Genomic DNA, 19,324 nt, shown 5'->3' on the forward strand with positions numbered 1-19,324 from the left:
TAATGCTCGGTGATGTGAATCCACATTTTACCTACCCACACTCCCAATGTCAAACATCTAGGTTGCCTCCAGGCCCCACCACCAAAAATCATAATGCAACGAACAGTTGCACATGTCACCTGATGGAGCTGTGTAAAACGGCCTTTGAAATACATTTCAAGGGACAGAATGTTGATTCATGACTTATGAGACTTATTTTACTCAAGTATCCACTGGTTCTTAAAAAGAATGAATCCACTAGGGGTCAGGAAAAAGGACAGTATGAGAATGGACAGTTGTTTCTTCCAGAAGACCTGGCTCCAATTCAGGCCTAACTTATCCCCAAACAGACCAAGCACCTCCTTTCAATCTATATACCACCCTGTCTCCTTCACCAACTCCCCTCCCTCTTGCCCCAAACTATGAGCTTTCTCCAGGATCAGCATTCTCCCAAGCGCTCTCTCCCCTCCTGGCATCAGCCAGCACCTCTGTGCAAATGAGTTGGTGCTTTTCAAACATGCATCTCAAGCACTGATTGTTCTGATCCCACTCGTGCGTGGTTGATCACTTTGATCCCACTTGTTTAACGGTGGTGGGAGTACTGGGAGGATATTTACTTGTGAAAAACACCAAATGACTTGTCTAAAATTGAACTTAACTTTTTTCTACAAACTGCTCCCTCTCCTCACTTCCCTGATCTGCCAATAGTAATTTAACTTTCTCAGTGACTCAGACTCAAAACTTCAGTTATTTTTGGAGTCTCATTCCTTTGTATCTCAAATTCAATAAAGTAACTCAGGGGTCAGCAAACTATGGCCTGTGGGCCAAATCTGGGCCACTGCCTGTTTTTGGATGGCCCAAGAGCTAAGAATGGGTTCTTCATTTTTAAATGGTTGAAAAAAAATCAAAATAATAGCTTATAAAGCTTCATAAAAATTATAGGAAGTTCAAATTTTAGTGTCGATAAAAAAAGTTTTACTGGAACATATTCATACTTATCACCTGTGGCTGCTTGCCCACTATGACAGAGCTGAGTATCAGTGTCTCACAAAGCTTGAATTACTCTGGCCCCTTAATAGTTTGCTGACCCCTACAGTAAATCAGTAAATCCTGTAAATTCCTTGGTGTTTCATTCCCTTTATCTTTTATTTATTTATTTATTTATTTATTTAGTATTTATTTATTTGGCTGCACCGGGTCTTAGTTGCAGCACGCTGGATCTTAGTTGTGGCATGGGGGATGTAGTTCCCTGACCAGGGATCAAACCCGGGCCCCCTGCACTGGGAGTGCAGTCTTAACCACTGGACCACCAGGGAGGTCCCTCGGTCCCTTTATCTTATCCTTCTCATTTTCCACAACCAGCATCACAGACGAGCCCTTACTACCTCATGACTATTGATAGTTCTGTAATCTCATGAATGTTCTGTTTCAGTTTCCCTTGGTTGTATCAAAACCCTTCACAAACCCTCAATGGCTGCCCATGAACTATAAGGTAAAGTCCAAACTCTCTTATCTGGTGCCAAAAACCTACCTACCGACCTCCAGCCTTACTTCTCTCTCCAACGTACCTCCCACCATCACCAACACAAGTGTCTTCTACACCCCACCTGGACTATCTGCTGTTTCCAAACACCATAAGCTCTACAGGCTCTGTCTTTGCCTAACCTAATTCTTTTGATCAAAGGGCCTTCCGTTTCTATCCGGCAATCTCTATTACATTCACCGAAACTTCATTCCAATGCCATCTTCTCCCTGGAGCATTTGTGAGCTCTCCCCACATTCCCTCTGGAGAACTTTCTTAAGGATTTAGCAGTCTCCCTCGCAACACACAGAATGACATTCATTTGACCACAATCTGCCTCCACGTTAAACTGAGAGCTCCTTGAGAACAGGCACCAGGCCTGTCCCTGGCCCACCCATTCCCTAGCACGTGATATTTGAAGGTTTATTAGTGTACATTTCTTATTCCCCCAATTATACTCAGCGTTAAGATCCACGTGTCTCATCTCCATGGTATCCCATTATGATGGTCTGCACACAAGGTGCCCTTAATATGCATTTGCTGAATTCCTGAGGAAAACTCCCCTTCAGTCCTGGGCGTATCAGCCCTAGTGATTCTGAAAATGGAGCTCTACACCTTTGCGTCTACCCCACCCTTCATCCACACAGACCCAGAAAAAAGTACCACCAGCCCACTGGCAGCCCTGCCTCCTCAGAGATCCAATTCAGTCCCACCTCTGTATCTTTCCTGAACACTCCAGCCTACCGTGTTCCCCCAGCACACCCACTGCACTGGGCTGTGTCATGCATCAGGCACAGTCATCTTCAGCCCTTAACCAACTGGTTAACCTTCAGGTCTGTATGTGTTGATCTCTAATATTTAAGATACTTGGGAGCAAAGCCTTTCACAGAATACAAAGCGAAGTGCACAGGAGAACACAATAATCAACGTGGCTGAATGAGCAGACTCCCTCCTTTAGTCCCTTCTGCACTTTAAAGGCTGCCACGTCAACGCTGTATTCCTCCTCGTCCAGCTCACCTTGAACCTTCGGGCTAGAAACTTATTCTTGATCTCTAAGAAATTGCCACGGTTCATTTCACCCTTGAAAGGCTCATTGAGGATAGCATAGCGTGGGTCATTCTGGATGTCCTGCCACCGGGCATAGCCATGGCTATTGGAAAATTAATTGCTCAGGAAAAACGAAACAAGGAAATTAAGAACTTCAAACTGTGGACCCTCAGAAACCTTCACCAAGGACCTCAGCCTCAACTCAGGCAAAGGATACTTTATGATGCCAGCCAGCAGCCAGTAGTCATGCCGTCGGTGCCAGATCTCATAAGTCTTCTTGGTGACTGTGGCTGCCCGCTCCTCATTCTGCCAGAGGGAGTGCAACTCTGAAGAGGAATTTAGGGAAGGTTGGGGAGAAAAAGAAAGGCAAACATCTGTGAGAATTCAAAAAGCTATTTATTCCTGATTCCCAGATACCAACTTAATATGCCTCTGGCTTTCTAACATGGACCCCAGAGGAGTGTGCAGTCAGCCTGGCATTCTCTCTAGGAGAGGTAAAGTCTCTGTACCCTGGTTTCTGACAAGAACCCTGGTTTCACCTCGAATTCATCTAACCCCAAGTGGGCCCCTCTTTTTCATACCAGTAAAACCGCCATCTGCAATGTTGAACATGAAACGCTGTTTAATATTTTTCTTCTGCTTCTCATCATTCAGGTCCTTGGGGGTCTCTCCATTCTGAAGCATCACCTCTTTTTTCTCTTCTTCTTCTTTCTTCTCCTCTACAGGACATGCAGAAGAAAAATGTCAGCTCCAGACAGAAGCCAGCACCATAGCCCTTACCCATACATAGCACCATACGCTACAAGATACCCATCCACCTCCACCCTTCTCCACAGAAGTGTTCTTAAACCCAGGAACAGGTGCCACTGGCCCACCGACAGCCACATGTGGGGAGAGGTGGAGTCTTTTAGCTTGGGATAAAATGATTATATGGGTATGGATGGGGGAACCTGGGGGTGGAGGGGTGTCCAAGAGATAAAGTCCTTCCTTTCAGCTTTAGAGTCCTTTTAAAAGCACAGTCAGCTTCTCCAAACACCCACCTTTGTCCTCCACCACAATGGGAATCAGATCGACTGCTGACTTCTCCTCCACCTTCTCCACATCAGCAATACCTGGGAGAACAGATGGCACTGAGAGCATGTCTAAGGAAGTGTATTCTCTGTTCTACACTATATTCTGAACCTAAATCATGATGAAAGTCATAAAAGATGTCTTGAGAGAGAAAAAGCCCACAGTTTAAAATCAAGGGTACAAGATTCTTCAGTGTGTCACTTCCTCTGGACTTCCCTCCAGCCGGGCTGCAAGCCCAAGAGCAACTGTGGTTCACAGGGATCTGTAGTGTGTGAAAATGTACATACCTTTGGGATCTGTCTCCATTGGTTCCTCTGTTCTCTCCTTGACCTCTGCCTTTTCCACTTTCTCCTCTCCCTCGGGAGGCTCAACAAGGACTTTTTCATCCTCTGAGGCAGGGGCAGGGGGCTGTGTACACTTCAAAGGAAAGAAGAAAGAAGCTGAAGCAGACAGGCCAGCACCCAAGAGGAAGAACAGGCTTATCCATCTGCCTTTGGTGTGGCATCCAGTCACCCCTGTCTCTTACCTCAACAGTGGCTTCAGGGGCTGCAGATTTCACTTCCTTTTCTCCTTCTGCACTGTCTTCTTCTTTGAGGCTATTTTCCTCTATTTTTATCCCATCCTCTGCACACCAATAATAGACATTCATTAGGAAGAAGGTCCCAGATCAGAGAGAAGGTCACACCTTCTCAGTTTGTCTCATCTTAACTGTCCTCTCGTGCCTTTAAGAGCCAGCCCTATTCTTAGGACAGCCCTCCTAAACTGAGAGGGAGATTGCTGTGTGTCCTGCCAGACTCCCCTGTTAGAACTGAGTACAGGGAAACAGAAAAAGCAAAGGCCAGGACAAGAAGAAAAGGATAGAAAACAACAGTCCAGGCAGACTTACCAGCAGGTGGGGCAGGTGCAGGAGTATTGGGTTGTGTGTCCCCTGGAGTGGAGGGTGTGGGAGTCTTTGGGGAAGGTGACCCTGGCTGTGACATTTTCTTGTTTTCCTCTACTTCCGCAAGTTCGGGCATGCTCCAGCGCCCATTAACATGTTCAAACTCCTGAACCTGCAGCAATGGGACAAGATGCTGAAGACCCAATTCCATCTAGGTTCCTTTCCTGCTGGCTCTCCAGTTTCACCTAGAAACCCCTGAACGATGGAGGGAGGTTCAGGGCTCACCTTCTTGCGAATCAAGGACATGACACCAATCCTAGTAAGGACATGCTGGCGAGACAGGCCTTCTCGGGGTACACCATCAGCAAAGGTCTCGGCCCCGTCTGCTCCTGGCTCACATAAATGCCGCATAAAAAGAGAGACGTAAGCCCTGTAGTAAACAAATAGAGAAATGGGTCAAACAGCAATCATGCCAACTCCTAGATCAGATTCTTTCCCACCCGCAGTCAGGCATCAACTATGGCTCCATCTGAGGTAAAGCCCACCATCGTGCTGAAAGCTGGTCTCCAGACCCCACACCATGTGCCAGGTCCTCTTCCAGGGAAGCGAGGAGTACAAGGAACCCTATTACTAACAGCTTCCCTTGCCAACGTCAGCAGAGGAGACAGCCGATGTCCTGCACAGCCTGCACTAGTACTGTGGAGTGACCAGAGACTAAAAGCCCTTGCTCTACATCAGTCATTCCAGCTCTCCACTTACTTGAACTCCTTCTCTGACTTGCCTCGCAGATCTCTCACAAGCCACTGGGTGGTAAAAGCGTCCTGAGGTGGCATCCCATACCGCATAATCGCATTGAGAAAGGCTTTTCGCTGACGAGCATTAAAGCCAAGAACCTGGGGGGAGAAGGAACCTAGGTGAGAGAAGGAGTAGACCTTACTCCACCAAAGACCCGACAGCAGCACTCACCCAACCTTCCCTAGAACGCAACGGTACTTACTTCAATATTCCCACCAACACGGGCCAACAGAGGAGGCAATGGCTTATCTTTATCATTCCGCAGGCCCTTGCGACTGGGCCTGCGGGGAGCTGCGAGAAGAAAAGGATGCGTGAGCGACACCGATAGGGATATTAGACAAGGCAATATTTTAAAAATCCAGCAGAAAGGCATAGCCCTCACCTTCTGAACGTTCATCAAAGTCTTCATCACCTTCCTCTGAGGCCACTGAATAATCGGACTGGTTGTCGGACTGGTCGTCCTGCCAATCTGGAGGGAGAGAGGGCAGATGAGCGGGGCCCACTGCTCTAGTGGAACGGCCCATGGGTTGGGGGCGGGGCCGGCCACACACACCTCGGTCCTCCTGGGAGCCATCATTGTAGTTGACCTGTTTACGGATTCTTTTTCCTTTGCCCAGATTGCGGGCCAGATCTTCTTGCTGCTGCTCATAATGGTGCCGCAGCAATTTCTCCCAGTAGTCAGGATCCACACTTTCTTCCTGTTTTATGATTTCCCGTTCTACCTCCTCTTCCTCCTGAGACAGAGGGAGGGCCAGGACTCAGGGGTGCTGAAGTCGGCACCACCAGCTACCCCTGGTCCTCATAGTCCCCATTCTGCTATAGCTCCTTCTCATGACTGGACTCTGAAATACTTGGTGAGCCTGCTTGGACCTAAGAGCTTAAAAGAAATTTAATTGACAAGACATGGTTGGTTCCTCGTGGTTATGTTTAGATTAGCAGTCAAAATAACTAAAGAAAAATATAGGATGGAGTTGTCATCACAAGAGAAGAATGAAGAGGCAGTATGTTTTCTTTTAATTCCTTTTGCTGATGCATGTACAGTTGCGAGACAGTAAAATGGAGACAAGTGAGGTCGCAGCCTTAGCAAGGCAGAACGGAGAGGCTTCTGTAACACTGCAGAAGATTCTCCCAGGAGAGGAAGTAGAAGGGCCGTAAGCCCTTTCTGTTCTGCATAAGCTTCATAAAAGTTTACCAACCGTGAAAAAAAATTATATATATCCTCTTATATCCCAATAATGTTTATGCTCCTTTGAAAGTCTTACCTTTTTTTCAGATCATTCAGGACCACTAATTCCAAATCCCTTACATTAGAATTAAGCTGCTGCTAACAGCATAATACTAGAAACAACCTAAACATCCATCATTATGGAACTTGAATAAATTATGGGGGGTGAAAAGGGTGAAGAGAGTCAAAAGGTATAAACTTCCAGTTATAAAATAAATAAGTCATGGTGACTTTATGTATAGAATAGTAACTATAGTTATAAACTTCCAGTTATAAAATAAATAAGTCATGGTGACTTTATGTATAGCATAGTAACTATAGTTAATACCATACTGCATATCTGAAAGTTGCTAAAAGAGCAGCCCTCAAAAGTTCTCATAGGAAAAAAAATGTATAACTATGTATGGTGACAGATGTTAACTAAACTTATCAAGGTGACCATTTCACAAAATATACAAATATCAAATCATTATGTTGTACACCTGAAACTAATATAATGGCATATGTCAATTATATCTCAATTTTTTAAAGTAAATAAATTATGGTACTTCCAAACAAGGACATATTATGCAGCGAATAAAGGGGTGCGGAGGGGGGAAAGCTCTTTGGGTACTGACTTGGACAAAATCTTCCAAGATTTATTAGGAGGATAAAAATAAGGTACAGAATGTCATGTATAAGAAACTACTTTCCTTATGCAGCAACATGGATGCAAGTAGAGATTATCATACTAAGTGAAGTAAGAAAGAGAAAGACAAATATCATATGATATCACTTATATGTGGAATCTAAAATAGGACACAAATGAATCTATGTAACAGAAACAGAATCACGGACAGAGAGAGAAACAGAATCACGGATGTAGAGAACAGACTGGTGGTTGCCAAGGGGGAGGGGGTTGGGGGAGGGATGGAGTGGGAGGCTGGGGTTAGCAGATGTAAGCTTTTATATAGAGAATGGATAAACAACAGGTCCTACTGTATAGCACAGGGAACTGCCATAGTGGAAAAGAGTATATATAAAATAAGAGAATATATATATATGTATAACTGAGTCACTTTGCTGTACAGCAGAAATTAACACAACATTGTAAATCAAATATACTTCAATTAAAAAAAACAACTACTTTCCTTAAAAGGAAGAGGAAAAAAGGCATTCATATGTATATACATGTATATGTATATATACATATATATGTAATTTGTGTGCACATAAAATAATTTATAAAATAAATATCACGTATCCCCAGGGAGGGAGCTAGGTAGCCAAAGGACTGGAGTGGGAAAGAGATACTTCTGTAGCTTTTGAATTTTGAACTAGGTGAATTACAGCTGACCCTTGAACAACACAGGTTTGAACTGCATGAATCCATTTATATGCAGATATTTCTCAATGGTAAATACTACGGTATTACATGGTCCATGGTCAGTTGAATCTGCAGATGTGGAGGAACCAAAGATATGGAGGGCTACACCATCTATTCAAAAAATAAAGTTTAATGGGACCTAATGAAACTTAAAAGCTTTTGCAAAGCAAAGGAAACTACAAACAAGATGAAAAGACAGCCCTCAGAATGGGAGAAAATATTTGCAAACGAATCAATCGACAAAGGATTAATTTCCAAAACATATAAACAGCTCATGCAGCTCAATATTAAAAAACCAACAACCCAATCCAAAAATGGGCAGAAGACCTAAATAGACGTTTCTCCAAAGAAGACATACAGATGGCCAAGGGGCACATGAAAAGCTGCTCAACATCACTAATTATTAGAGAAATGCAAATCAAAACTACAGTGAGGTATCACCTCACACCAGTTAGAATGGGCATCATCAGAAAATCTACAAACAACAAATAAATGCTGGAGAGGGTGTGGAGAAAAGGGAACCCTCCTGCACTGTTGGTAGGTATGTAAATTGATACAGCCGCTATGGAGAACAGTATGGAGATTCCTTAGAAAACTAAAAATAGAACTACCATATGACCCAGCAATCCCAGTACTGGGCATATACCCAGAGAAAACCATAATTCAAAAAGACACATGCACCCCAATGTTCACTGCAGCACTATTTACAATAACCAGGACATGGAAGCAACCTAAAATGCCCATTGACAGAGGAATGGATAAAGAAGATGTGGTACATACATACAATGGAATATTACTCAGCCACAAAAAGGAACGAAACTGGATCATTTGTAGAGACGTGGATAGATCTAGAGACTGTCATACAGAGTGAAGTTAAGTCAGAAAGAGAAAAACAAATATTGTATATTAACGCATATATGTGGAACCTAGAAAAATGGTACAGATGAACCGGTTTGCAGGGCAGAAATAGAGACACAGATGTAGAGAACAAATGTATGGACACCAAGCGGGGAAAGCGGTGCGGGGTGGGGGCAGTGGGGGAATGAATACGGCGATTGGGACTGACATGTATACACTGATGTGTGTAAAATAGATAACTAATAAGAACCTGCTGTATAAAAGTTAAATAAAATAAAATTCAAAAAAATAAAATAAAATAACATTTAAAAATATTATAAAGTAGGGGCTTCCCAGGTGGCGCAGTGGTTGAGAGTCCGCCTGCCGATGCAGGGGACACGGGTTCGTGCCCCGGTCCGGGAAGATCCCACATGCCACGGAGCGGCTGGGCCCGTGAGCCATGGCCGCTGAGCCTGCGCTCCGCAACGGGCGAGGCCACAACAGTGAGAGGCCCGCGTACCGCAAAAAAAAAAAAAAAAAAAAAATTATAAAGTAAATAGCAGCCTCAGCCACTAACGAGAGGGCTGTCTGTATACCTGTGTAGTCATCAGGAGAGGTCATCAGTGGGAGGGAGAGTACCACCCCTCCCTTACAACCACTCAGCACGTTCTGCCCCAGTCAGTCACTCCCATATGCGGTCACCACCCTGACAGAAGGGCAGTTTTGGCTGAATACTACTGGTCTGTAGACCTGTCAGACTTTTCAGCCACAGTTACACCCAACTGAAGTTAGTAGAATCACTTTCAAGAACAAAGATAATACGTATCAGAAAAATAAAAAAAAGGAAAAGAAAAATACAACAAGGGGGATGGTTCTGAATTGGAAGGATGAGAAAAGATGGCAAGGACCAGCAGAAACTGATGCCAATTCGAAGAACCCTGACCTGGGCGGCTAAGAGAGGACCAGAAGCGAAAGCAATTGTTTTTTCATTTTATACCCTAGATATCATTAGGAGGAAAAACTTCATTACAGAGGCCAAGCATTTATAACTGAGTATGTTTTGTTTTCTACTAAAAAAAAGACCAAGAATACACAAGAAAACAAAAAGGGAAAACAATTCTAAAGTTTTAAAAAGCACAAGGGATATGCTAAGTATGTATCATATCTCCTACCTTTTCTCCGGAGAGACTTGAGATAGCAATCCAAAATTTATTTATAGGGCTAATAAAATACATAAGAGAAAATAAGATGAGATTCTGATAAAGAAGAGCTAATACAGGGCTTCCCTGGTGGCGCAGTGGTTAAGAATCCACCTGCCAATGCAGGGGACACGGGTTCAAGCCCTGGTCTGGGAAGATCCCACATGCTGCGGAGCAACTAAGCCCGTGCGCCACAACTACTGAGCCTGCGCTCTAGAGCCCGCGAGCCACAACTGCTGAAGCCCGCACGCCTAGAGCCCATGCTCCGCAACAAGAGAAGCCACCGCAATGAGATGCCCGTGCACCGCAACGAAGAGTAGCCCCTGCTGGCTGCAACTAGAGAAAGCCTGCACGCAGCAAGACCCAACGCAGCCAAAAATAAAAATAAAAGTTATTAGAAAAAAAAAAAAGAGCTAATACAAGTGTTTTGAGTGTGAAAAGTGGCCGGACAGCCACGTCAAAGATGAGAATGTGATTTGCTCATATGTTACAGAATTTTTCTTCAAAGGAAGAGGTGTATCAATTCAGCAATGTACTAATTTGCCTACAGATGGTTTCCTCTCATCTCAAATACCATCGTGGTCTCAACTCCAATTTCTGGACCAATCACCAAGCACAGCATTGCTTTGGACTCATACTCACCCCCATTTCTTCTTCTCGCACCACATACTGGGCCACTTTGAATGAGCTCAAATATTCATTCATGCCCTGCAATTCCGTATCTTCTGTCTCATCCTGGTTCCGGTCCAGCAGTCGTTCAATGGCCTTATCATCATAGTGGATAACACTGCTGTCTTCTCCCTCTTTGTTGTCTCCTCCTATAAAGAATCAGGGGTCCATACCCCCAGTTAACTTCAGCAGCTGCAGTGGAAAAAGCAAGTCCCACAGGACCCTAGGTCTGAGTCTCAGGACCCTAGGTATCAAAGATACCCTTTAGAGAAGCCAAGCCCCACACCAAAACAAGCTCCTGCCTAGCTCACCTCCATCTGTGGCTTCGTCCTTGAATAGCTCCTCAGTGCCAAACTTGAGGATGTCATCAAGCTCCTGTTTGGACATGGATCCAGTCTTGGAGCCCAGCCCAGGCCGAACAACTAGATGCGTCAGCATCATCTTCTTCTTTGCCACCTGCGTGATGCGCTCTTCTACTGACGCACGGGTCACAAACCGATAGATCATCACCTTCTTATTCTGCCCAATACGGTGAGCTCTGCTAAAGGCCTGGAGTTGTGCACAAAACGGAGGCAAAAACTGAAGTAATCATATTTCCTTATTCCTACTCTTGCCCTGACTTCCACATAATAAGTTAAATCCAGCATAAGGCAGGAGCTGCAGCTTGCCCTCACACAAAACTTCCCTTTGCACCCCTACCCCAAGATACCACCCTCTATCATGTTACCCAAAATAGGACCACAGCTAACCCAAACTCTCTGGCTTACAATAAGGTAAAAGACATTTGAAAACAATCTATTGTTTCCCCCTGAAACAGCTAATCCCAGATGGTGGAGCCCTCACAGAGAACACTATGCATTTCCAAAAAGTCACTGTAGACCAAGGCTGCTACCTCTGCTCACCTGGATGTCATTATGGGGGTTCCAGTCAGAGTCATAGATAATAACTGTGTCAGCAGTGGCCAGATTGATTCCAAGGCCCCCAGCTCGAGTGGAAAGCAAGAAGCAGAACTGCTGAGCACCTGGTGCTAAGAGAGGAACCAAAAACACCATTAGAGGTGTCTCTGGAATTCCAGTTAATAAATGTTTAAGGAATATCAGAACTATAAAACCTCATTAGGAGATGCAAACTATTGTATATAGAATGGATGAACAACAAGGTCCTACTGCATAGCACGGGGAGCTGTATTCAGTATCCTGTGATAAACCATAATGGAAAAGAACATGAAAAAGAATGTATATTTTAAAAAGAACATATATATATGCATAACTGATCACTTTGCTGTACAGCAGAAATTAACACAACATTGTAAACCAACTATATTTGAATTAAAATACCCACCTCATTAGGCAAACACAAAACTAATAATATTAATAAGTAATACTCATAAGCAAGGTCCACCAATGGATACTGAAATCAGTGTGAAGGTTTAAGGAGAAACAGGATGTCACCACAGTCTAAAGTATCTCCCTCAAGATATTTATTAATCACAATGAAAAAAAAAAGAGTAACTTTACATGGGAGGAATTCAACAGACACCACCTTAACCAAGTGATCAAGGTTAACACCAGCAATGGAACATTATCAACATCATGTCCTCCCTGGGAATGATGCACTGAAAAGGACACAGCATCGCTTCTCTGGGATTCCTGTCCAAAATGTCTAGTGTCAATCTCAGCATGAGAAAATATCAAAGCAGAGACGTTCTAGGGCGTCCCTGGTGGCACAGTGGTTGAGAGTCCGCCTGCCGATGCAGGGGACACGGGTCCGTGCCCTGGTCCGGGAACATCCCACATGCCGTGGAGCAGCTGGGCCCGTGAGCCATGGCCGCTGAGCCTGCGCGTCCAGAGCCTGTGCTCCGCAACAGGAGAGGCCACAACAGTGAGAGGCCCGCGTACCGCCAAAAAAAACAAAAAACAGAGACGTTCTACAAAAGAGCTAACCAGTCGTCATCAAAGGTATCAACGTTGTGAAAGGAAAGGAAAGAATGAAGAACTGGAAGAGAAACAACAACTACGCTCAACGTGGGATCTGGGACTGGATCCTGTCACAGGAACAGTGGTGACATTCAATTCAAGTCTACAGTTTAGGTAGTAGTATGACACCAGTGTTAATTCCCTGGGTTTGATCATTGTACTGAGGTTATATAAGTCATTATTAAGAAATGCTGGGTGAAGTGTATACACCAACTCTCTGTATTATTTTCTGAACTTTAAGTTCACAATTATTTCGAATTAAAAAGTAAAAAAAAAGAAGAGGAGGTGGTAGTGGCTACTGAGACAAGCCTGCCACTAACTTGCTATCTGGGTTTGGTAAGTCCTGGTCCTTCCTGGGCCTCAAGATGCAATGCGGAGGGTTAAATAAAGTGTCCTTCTTTTTAGCAGAAAGAACAAAGACTCCAAAGGGAATAAACAATCTCCTAGCAATAATCCAAACATCCTTCCAATCAAGACATTCAACAGTACTCTTCCACGTCAATTGACAAAAGACCCTAAACCTCTACGCAGAAAAGCAGATGCTCAAGAAGAACAAGTGATCGGTCCAGAGCCGTGAGTGAGGATGCCAGGACCGAAGCCACTCCTTCCCTCTCACCATTGAAGCGGTCAATGGCCTCCTGACGCATGTTCCCAGTGATTCCACCATCAATACGTTCATATTTATAACCTTCGTGTTCCAAGAAATCCTCTAGCAGGTCCAGCATCTTGGTCATCTGGAAAATGAGCATACTTTAATTATGGGATTAATCAGATGACAATTCCTCCCCTATGTCACTGAGCTGTCCACTGCTACCCACAAAAGCTCCCACACAATACCTGGGAGAAGATGAGTACACGGTGCCCACCCTCCTTAAGGTTCTTGAGCATCTTCTGAAGCAGCAGTAACTTCCCAGATGCTCTGATTAGGGCACTGCCATCATACATGCCATTAGGCATCTTAGGGGCTTCCTGAGGAAATAAGCAAAAAAGAAAAAAATGTGGAAAGAAACCCCAAATGGAGCAGTTCCCGCCCAGGGAGGGACAAGAGGTGGCACAACGTACCATGGCAGCCACGGGGAAAAGATACGGGTGGTTGCAGCACTTTTTAAGATCCATCACGACGTTTAGCAAAGAGACCTGGTTGCCGCCACCTCGAGCATTGAGCGCTTCAAAGTTTCGAGTGAGGATGTACTTGTAGTATTTCCTATGTGGGCAAGACAGCAAGGTAAGCCATGCTCAAGAGCCTTTGTGTGACTCATAATGCAGTCCCAGGGTCTGGGATCTTCTTTCCAACACATCTCCCTTTGGGACCGAGGAAACCTAAGAAGCGCCGCCACCATCATTTTAAACAAGGTAAGGGTTAACTCAGTAAGAGCTCAGCCGCAGCACCGTAAAGCAGTTACACTCCAGTAAAGATGTCAAAAAAAGAAAACAAAGAACTCTGGGCCCCAGCAACCTGGCAACAGGTTTCTTTAGCCCTCGCTGGCTCCTGTCACCACATGCCTTGCGGCAGAGTATGGAGAAGGAAACACTGTGCAGACTGGCAGGTGTCTAAGTGTGTCTGCAAAACGGAGCCAGTGCTTCTGTCCCTTCAGACTCACTTCTGCATAGGGCTCAACTCCACACGCACAATCAGTTCTGTCTTGGAAGGCATGTTCTTGAACACGTCAGCTTTGAGCCGCCGCAACATGTGAGGCCCCAGCATGTCGTGCAGCTTTTTAATCTGGTCCTCCTTGGCAATGTCAGCGAACTCCTCCAAGAAGCCTTCCAAGTTGCTTCAGAAAGAGAAAGGAAAAGGTTGTTGGGGGGGAAGGAAGAAAGGAGAGTGACATAGGAAACGGGCAAAAGGAAGAACTGGAAGAACGCGGAGCCGACTGTGGATAAGCACACACTCACTGGAACCTCTCAGGGGTGAGGAAGTTGAGCAGGTGAAACAACTCTTCCAGGTTGTTCTGTAATGGAGTCCCTGTCAGCAACAGCTTGTGCTGGAGCGAGTAACCGTTTAAGACCCGGAAGAACTGGTGAGGCAGGAGAGAAGTGGAATTCAGTAAGAAGAGGGCTCCAGCACATGTCCACAGACTTCTGCTTTGCCGCCCAGCAGTTACGCCCCCATCCCCACCTTTTTTTTTCCTTTATCTTCTTTCCCGTTACTAACTCTTTTTTCTTTTTTTTTGGCCGCACCGTGCGGCATGCGGGATCCCAGTTCCCTGACCAGGGACTGAACCCGTGCCCCTTGTAATGGAAGCGTGGACTCTTAACCACTGGACCGCCAGGGAAGCCCTCTATCTTACTTTCAAGGCCTGGCCTCCAAGGGTCATCTATCACGAGTGAGGAAGGAAGGCAGAGAGCCCTTCTCCCTTTCCTGTCCTCCTAGGTCTCCCCTTAATGAGTAGGCAGTACTAGAACACTAAAACTGGAGGCCATACCTCCCGCACCCCCTCACCTTAGACTGATTGTTCTTGAGCCGATGGGCTTCATCCACGATGAGGCAGGCCCAGTCAATAGAGCCCAAGATGGCCATGTCAATGGTGATCAACTCATAGGACGTCAGCAGCACGTGGAATTTCACAGATGCCTCTTTCTGCACAAGAAGGCAACCTGGTCACTCCTGTCCAACTCTGCTGGTACAGGCCAAGCCAAGGGACTCCGGGGGGTTTCCCTCCTCCCGGCTATTATCCTTTCGCCTCACCCCGGGGACCGGGGCACGAGGGGCCCAGAGCGAGAACTCCCCTCTCCGAGGGTGGGTCTCCCTCCCGCTGAGGTACCTTCATGCGGGAAGCCTTCTTGCCGCCACGAATGGCATTGTCCTCAAAGGAGAACTCATTCTCTCGGATGATGGCACGGCTGTCTTTGTCACCCACGTAGGTCACCACATACATATCTGGAGCCCACATTTCAAACTCCCGCTCCCAGTTGATGATGGTAGAAAGAGGGGCGCTCACTAGGAAGGGGCCTTTGGAATGACCCTTTGAGGAAGAAGAGGAGACGGAGAGTAAGGACTGAGGGTCCCACACGCAACCCGAGCGCCCACCCTGCCCCTGCCCCGGAGTGGGCGGAGGACGGGCGTGTGCATGGCCGCTCCTCTCCCTCCCTTCTCCATGTACCAACACGCCTGCCTGCCCTGCAGGGAGCTTACACCGCACCCCTGCCGCTCGATGTCTCTCCACACTACTTCTACCCACAGTTCTGCTTGTCTCAGCGCATATCCGTCCCCCAGGACCGAGGCTCCAGGCACCCACCACTAATCCCACCCACAGCTCCATTCCCTCCAGTCTGTCTCTGTGTACTTGCATCTATCTTACTGTCACTCAACACTGTTCTCCAGGGCCAGAGACCAATTTTTTTTCTTCCTTTTTCTGTCTCCTCAGAGTGTAAGAGAAGACCACGAACACAAAATACCCACACAAAAAACTAACAGCCCCAGCTCTCCTACCTCCTTGTAGAGGGAGTAGAGGAAGACTGCGGTCTGAACGGTCTTCCCAAGGCCCATCTCGTCAGCCAGGATGGTGTCGGTGCCTTGAGCCCAGGAGAAGCGCAACCAGTTCAAACCCTCCATCTGATAGGGGTGCAAGGTTCCACCTGTAGCGTCCAGGTACTCTGGCTGTCGCTCATATTTCACTGTTGGCTGAAGGACGAAATAAAGAAGTCAAGAGCTGGCCAGGAATTCCCTTCCTTCCGTAAGACGGCAGCGGCCCCTCCTGACACACTCTCACTAGATCCTACTCGAGGGGCCACAAAAACTGGTGGGGAAAAGGTGCTTAATGGTTACTGTAACTTTGTGTTTTATTTAGGATCCTCCAGGAAGCAAGGCAAGACGCAGATCTTGGTCCTACAGACATCCAAGAAAGACACATCATAGTCTCCTTGGCAGTACAGTAAATTCTACTGGTCAGGAACCACGAGGTAAATGATCCTATGCCCCCTCTAGATTTATCTGTTTAACCTTAACCAGACTCACCTTATATTACACAAAACCCCGGAAGAACTGAGCCATGAATTAAGGGTCAGAAGACCCAGGTTCCAAAATAAGTTTCACAAAAGCTCGGTTATGTGACCCCTCCATACATAACACCTCCTCAGTCATATAAACACTAACATCTATGTTTTTAGTTTTCTGATGAGGAAGAGAGAAAATAAAGTAATCCTAGTACCTTTCCCCTGACTTACAGAGATGTGGAGAATTAGGGAAGCAGTCTGTGTGAAGCAACTTAGCTACAGTGATCACTTGAGATCAGGCCTTCAGACTGGAGCACACAACATACATCGTCCTACCCGACAAACCGCCCTCCCTCTCCTGATGACTCACGTCAACCGTTGGGGTTTCAGGGGGCCTTTCCAACTTCCTCAGCTTCACCTTCTTGAGCTTTTTGCCTGGTCGTCCTTCCTCACCCCTCATCAACTCCCTAAGGAAGACAGATACATCAACAGCTGCCTGGAGTCCTTCTCAATGAGCAGCAGCTCTACTCATCAAAGTCCCTCACCTGTGATTCCAATAGCTCTGCTTGAACAGGTCGTAGTCCTGTATCTCCACATCCTCACTCTCCCAGGAGGCCTGATCATAGGGCAAGTCCCGCCACTTGATCAAGTAGTGGACGTGGCCCTTCTTGTCCACGCTACAAAGTCAAGGAGAGAAAACCCTCAGAGCCAGAAGGTCACCCTGCTCTGCTCCCCTCAAAAACCAGACCTCTAAGGAGGCCAGACACCACACGTATTCAGAAGCAAATACATCTGGTCCACCAGTCTTTGCACCAAAAATGATCTCGTATCTACCGTCTATAGCTCAAGTACCAGGATTCAGTCAGTTCATAACATACTGAGTGTCTCATCCAACTGTAACTTACTGGTGACATCCACTTTCTTAATTAAGCCCCCGCGGATACGCTGCCCACCTCCAGGATGCCCACGACACGCCGCCCGGCCCAGCCCCCCGGTACCTGTGGTTGAGAATCCGGTGGATCATCATCCACTCGGGTTTGATCCCGTAGCGATAGAAGCGTTCCTCCATCTCTGCAAACTTGGGGTCCTTGTTCTTCCGCTTTCGGCTCTTCTCTTCATCGCCACCGAAGTCCCCGGAGGGCGGCTCATCCATGTCATTCTTCCGCTGATAGTTCCGGAACATCACCTGACAGTGCAGCTCCAACTGCAAGAGCGGAGAGAGAAGGAAGTCTCCAAGGAGCTATGTCCACTCCTACCCACAAGGCTGCTTTCTCTCACTACCCTCTTCATCGCAGCCCCACATCTACTCTATCCCAGGTTTACCTGCAGTTCAGACACCCAGGAGCAGTGCCAATACGACATGCCTTGCCATTTCACAAAGAACTGCCGCTCCGGCCGCCCCTCCAAGGGCTTGGGGGATGGAGTATTGGGATCAGCATCTGGGGGCCGAGGCACTGGTGTGGGAGATGGTGGCTGACCCCACTTCCAGATTAGGATCTTCTGAACTTTGCCCTTAAGAGCTGGACACTAAGAGGAAAAGAGATGATCCAACACCGAATCATTACCACGGCATAGCCCACAGGCAGCTTCAACCTCATCAGAGCATTATTAAAACCTCGTTTCAAGTAAGACCTAATCCCAGGACCCTAATCCCAGGAGAGAAGAACAGAATTCCCTCTCTGTTTCTGGACTTCGTCCAGGATTTGTGAGACATTATCACTCCTATCTGCCTAACAGAGCCAGTAGCTAGACTTCAACAATAACCCAGAACAAATAGGCACAGAAAAGTCACAGACCTGGGGCTCAGAATTCCTCTCTTAAGCAATCTAACAGCATTCAGTGGCCCTATTATATCACCAAGCTACCAAGACCTCGAGGCTGGGTGTCAAGACAGGAAAGGATATTCTGGGCTAAAAGCACACGGCTCCATCCCACTTCGGAGAGCTGGCAAAGCATCAACTCTGTTCAAAGTTAGTCCTACGGTTTCCCAGAACAAAGGTATCCCGTGACTCTACGAGGAAGGAAGATCCATGCCTCAGGGCTGAAAGGCCTATAGCCCTCCAGTGACCTCTCCTGCACCTCAGCCTCACGACACCTACACGCAAGAGGGGTAAACCCTGCTGCTGGACCACCGGCCGGGGCCAGGCACCCACCGTACAGCGGGGACAGAGCCACTCTCCGTTGGGGATCTCTGGAAGGGGCGGGTTCAGGCAGTGGATGTGGTAGGAGGAAGGACAGGCATCGCAGCACAGCAGCTCCCCCCCATCCTTGCAGACCCGACAGAACTCCATGTGGTGGTCATCCTCCTCTTCAGGGTCTCCCCCCACCTCTTCCAGGATCTCCTCACCCTCCGAATTGTCCTCTTTAGCCTCCCACTGGATGCCTTCCTTCTCCTGCAGGCAAGGACCACAGAGTCAGATTACTACCACCCCCACCCCCACCCCCACCCAACCCCCATCTGAACCGCGCCCATCATTCCTTTGAAAGCTTCCCAAAGCCCGTAGCCAGCAACGCCACCACTCCTACCCCCACCCAGACCCCAAAGAGTTTCCTCATCCCACTCTTCCGCTCAAGGGTCCCGAAGGGCCACGACGGCCCGGCACTCACGCAGTGTGGGCAGCTCCACTTGCCCTCGGGAGCCTTCTCCATATCCGGATCCAGGCAGACCATGTGGTAAGCTCGGGGACAGGTGTCGCACAGGATGATCTCCCCGCCTTGCTGGCACACCTCACAGTAGTCCTGGTGGTCTGTCTCATAACCATCCACAGCAGTCACCTCCTCCTCGCCTAGGCAAGGAAGAGGGAAAGCCCAGTTATTAGAAA

General features: G+C 46.9%; 1 protein-coding gene and 1 non-coding gene across 9 annotated transcripts in view; both read right to left on the reverse strand.

Moving 5' to 3' along the window:
- The window catches only part of CHD4 (chromodomain helicase DNA binding protein 4), a 30,026-nt gene that overhangs the window by 2,655 nt on the left and 8,047 nt on the right, over positions 1 to 19,324 (reverse strand). For 4 of the 8 annotated variants that reach the window (XM_027093212.1, XM_027093208.1, XM_027093210.1 and 1 more), the window contains 29 exons: positions 19,110 to 19,288; positions 18,656 to 18,895; positions 17,826 to 18,029; positions 17,501 to 17,706; positions 17,048 to 17,179; positions 16,873 to 16,969; positions 16,000 to 16,191; positions 15,332 to 15,532; positions 15,010 to 15,147; positions 14,463 to 14,584; positions 14,168 to 14,341; positions 13,629 to 13,770; positions 13,404 to 13,535; positions 13,183 to 13,300; positions 11,493 to 11,617; positions 10,902 to 11,139; positions 10,564 to 10,739; positions 5,848 to 6,028; positions 5,677 to 5,763; positions 5,497 to 5,585; positions 5,259 to 5,392; positions 4,785 to 4,929; positions 4,506 to 4,671; positions 4,146 to 4,243; positions 3,907 to 4,036; positions 3,589 to 3,660; positions 3,130 to 3,267; positions 2,766 to 2,874; positions 2,519 to 2,651 (listed from right to left, as the gene is read on the reverse strand). In XM_027093212.1, the coding sequence (XP_026949013.1) occupies positions 2,519 to 2,651; positions 2,766 to 2,874; positions 3,130 to 3,267; positions 3,589 to 3,660; positions 3,907 to 4,036; positions 4,146 to 4,243; positions 4,506 to 4,671; positions 4,785 to 4,929; positions 5,259 to 5,392; positions 5,497 to 5,585; positions 5,677 to 5,763; positions 5,848 to 6,028; positions 10,564 to 10,739; positions 10,902 to 11,139; positions 11,493 to 11,617; positions 13,183 to 13,300; positions 13,404 to 13,535; positions 13,629 to 13,770; positions 14,168 to 14,341; positions 14,463 to 14,584; positions 15,010 to 15,147; positions 15,332 to 15,532; positions 16,000 to 16,191; positions 16,873 to 16,969; positions 17,048 to 17,179; positions 17,501 to 17,706; positions 17,826 to 18,029; positions 18,656 to 18,895; positions 19,110 to 19,288 (4,298 nt within the window). The other 4 variants (XM_027093213.1, XM_027093209.1, XM_027093214.1 and 1 more) reach the window with 4 other exon arrangements.
- LOC113613036 (small Cajal body-specific RNA 11) lies at positions 4,327 to 4,466 on the reverse strand. Its single transcript, XR_003430059.1, has one exon.

Source organism: Aethalodelphis obliquidens, unplaced genomic scaffold, assembly GCF_003676395.1.
Source record: "Aethalodelphis obliquidens isolate GAN/ISIS:26980383/991018 unplaced genomic scaffold, ASM367639v1 scaffold83, whole genome shotgun sequence".
NCBI classification, from domain to species: domain Eukaryota; kingdom Metazoa; phylum Chordata; class Mammalia; order Artiodactyla; family Delphinidae; genus Aethalodelphis; species Aethalodelphis obliquidens.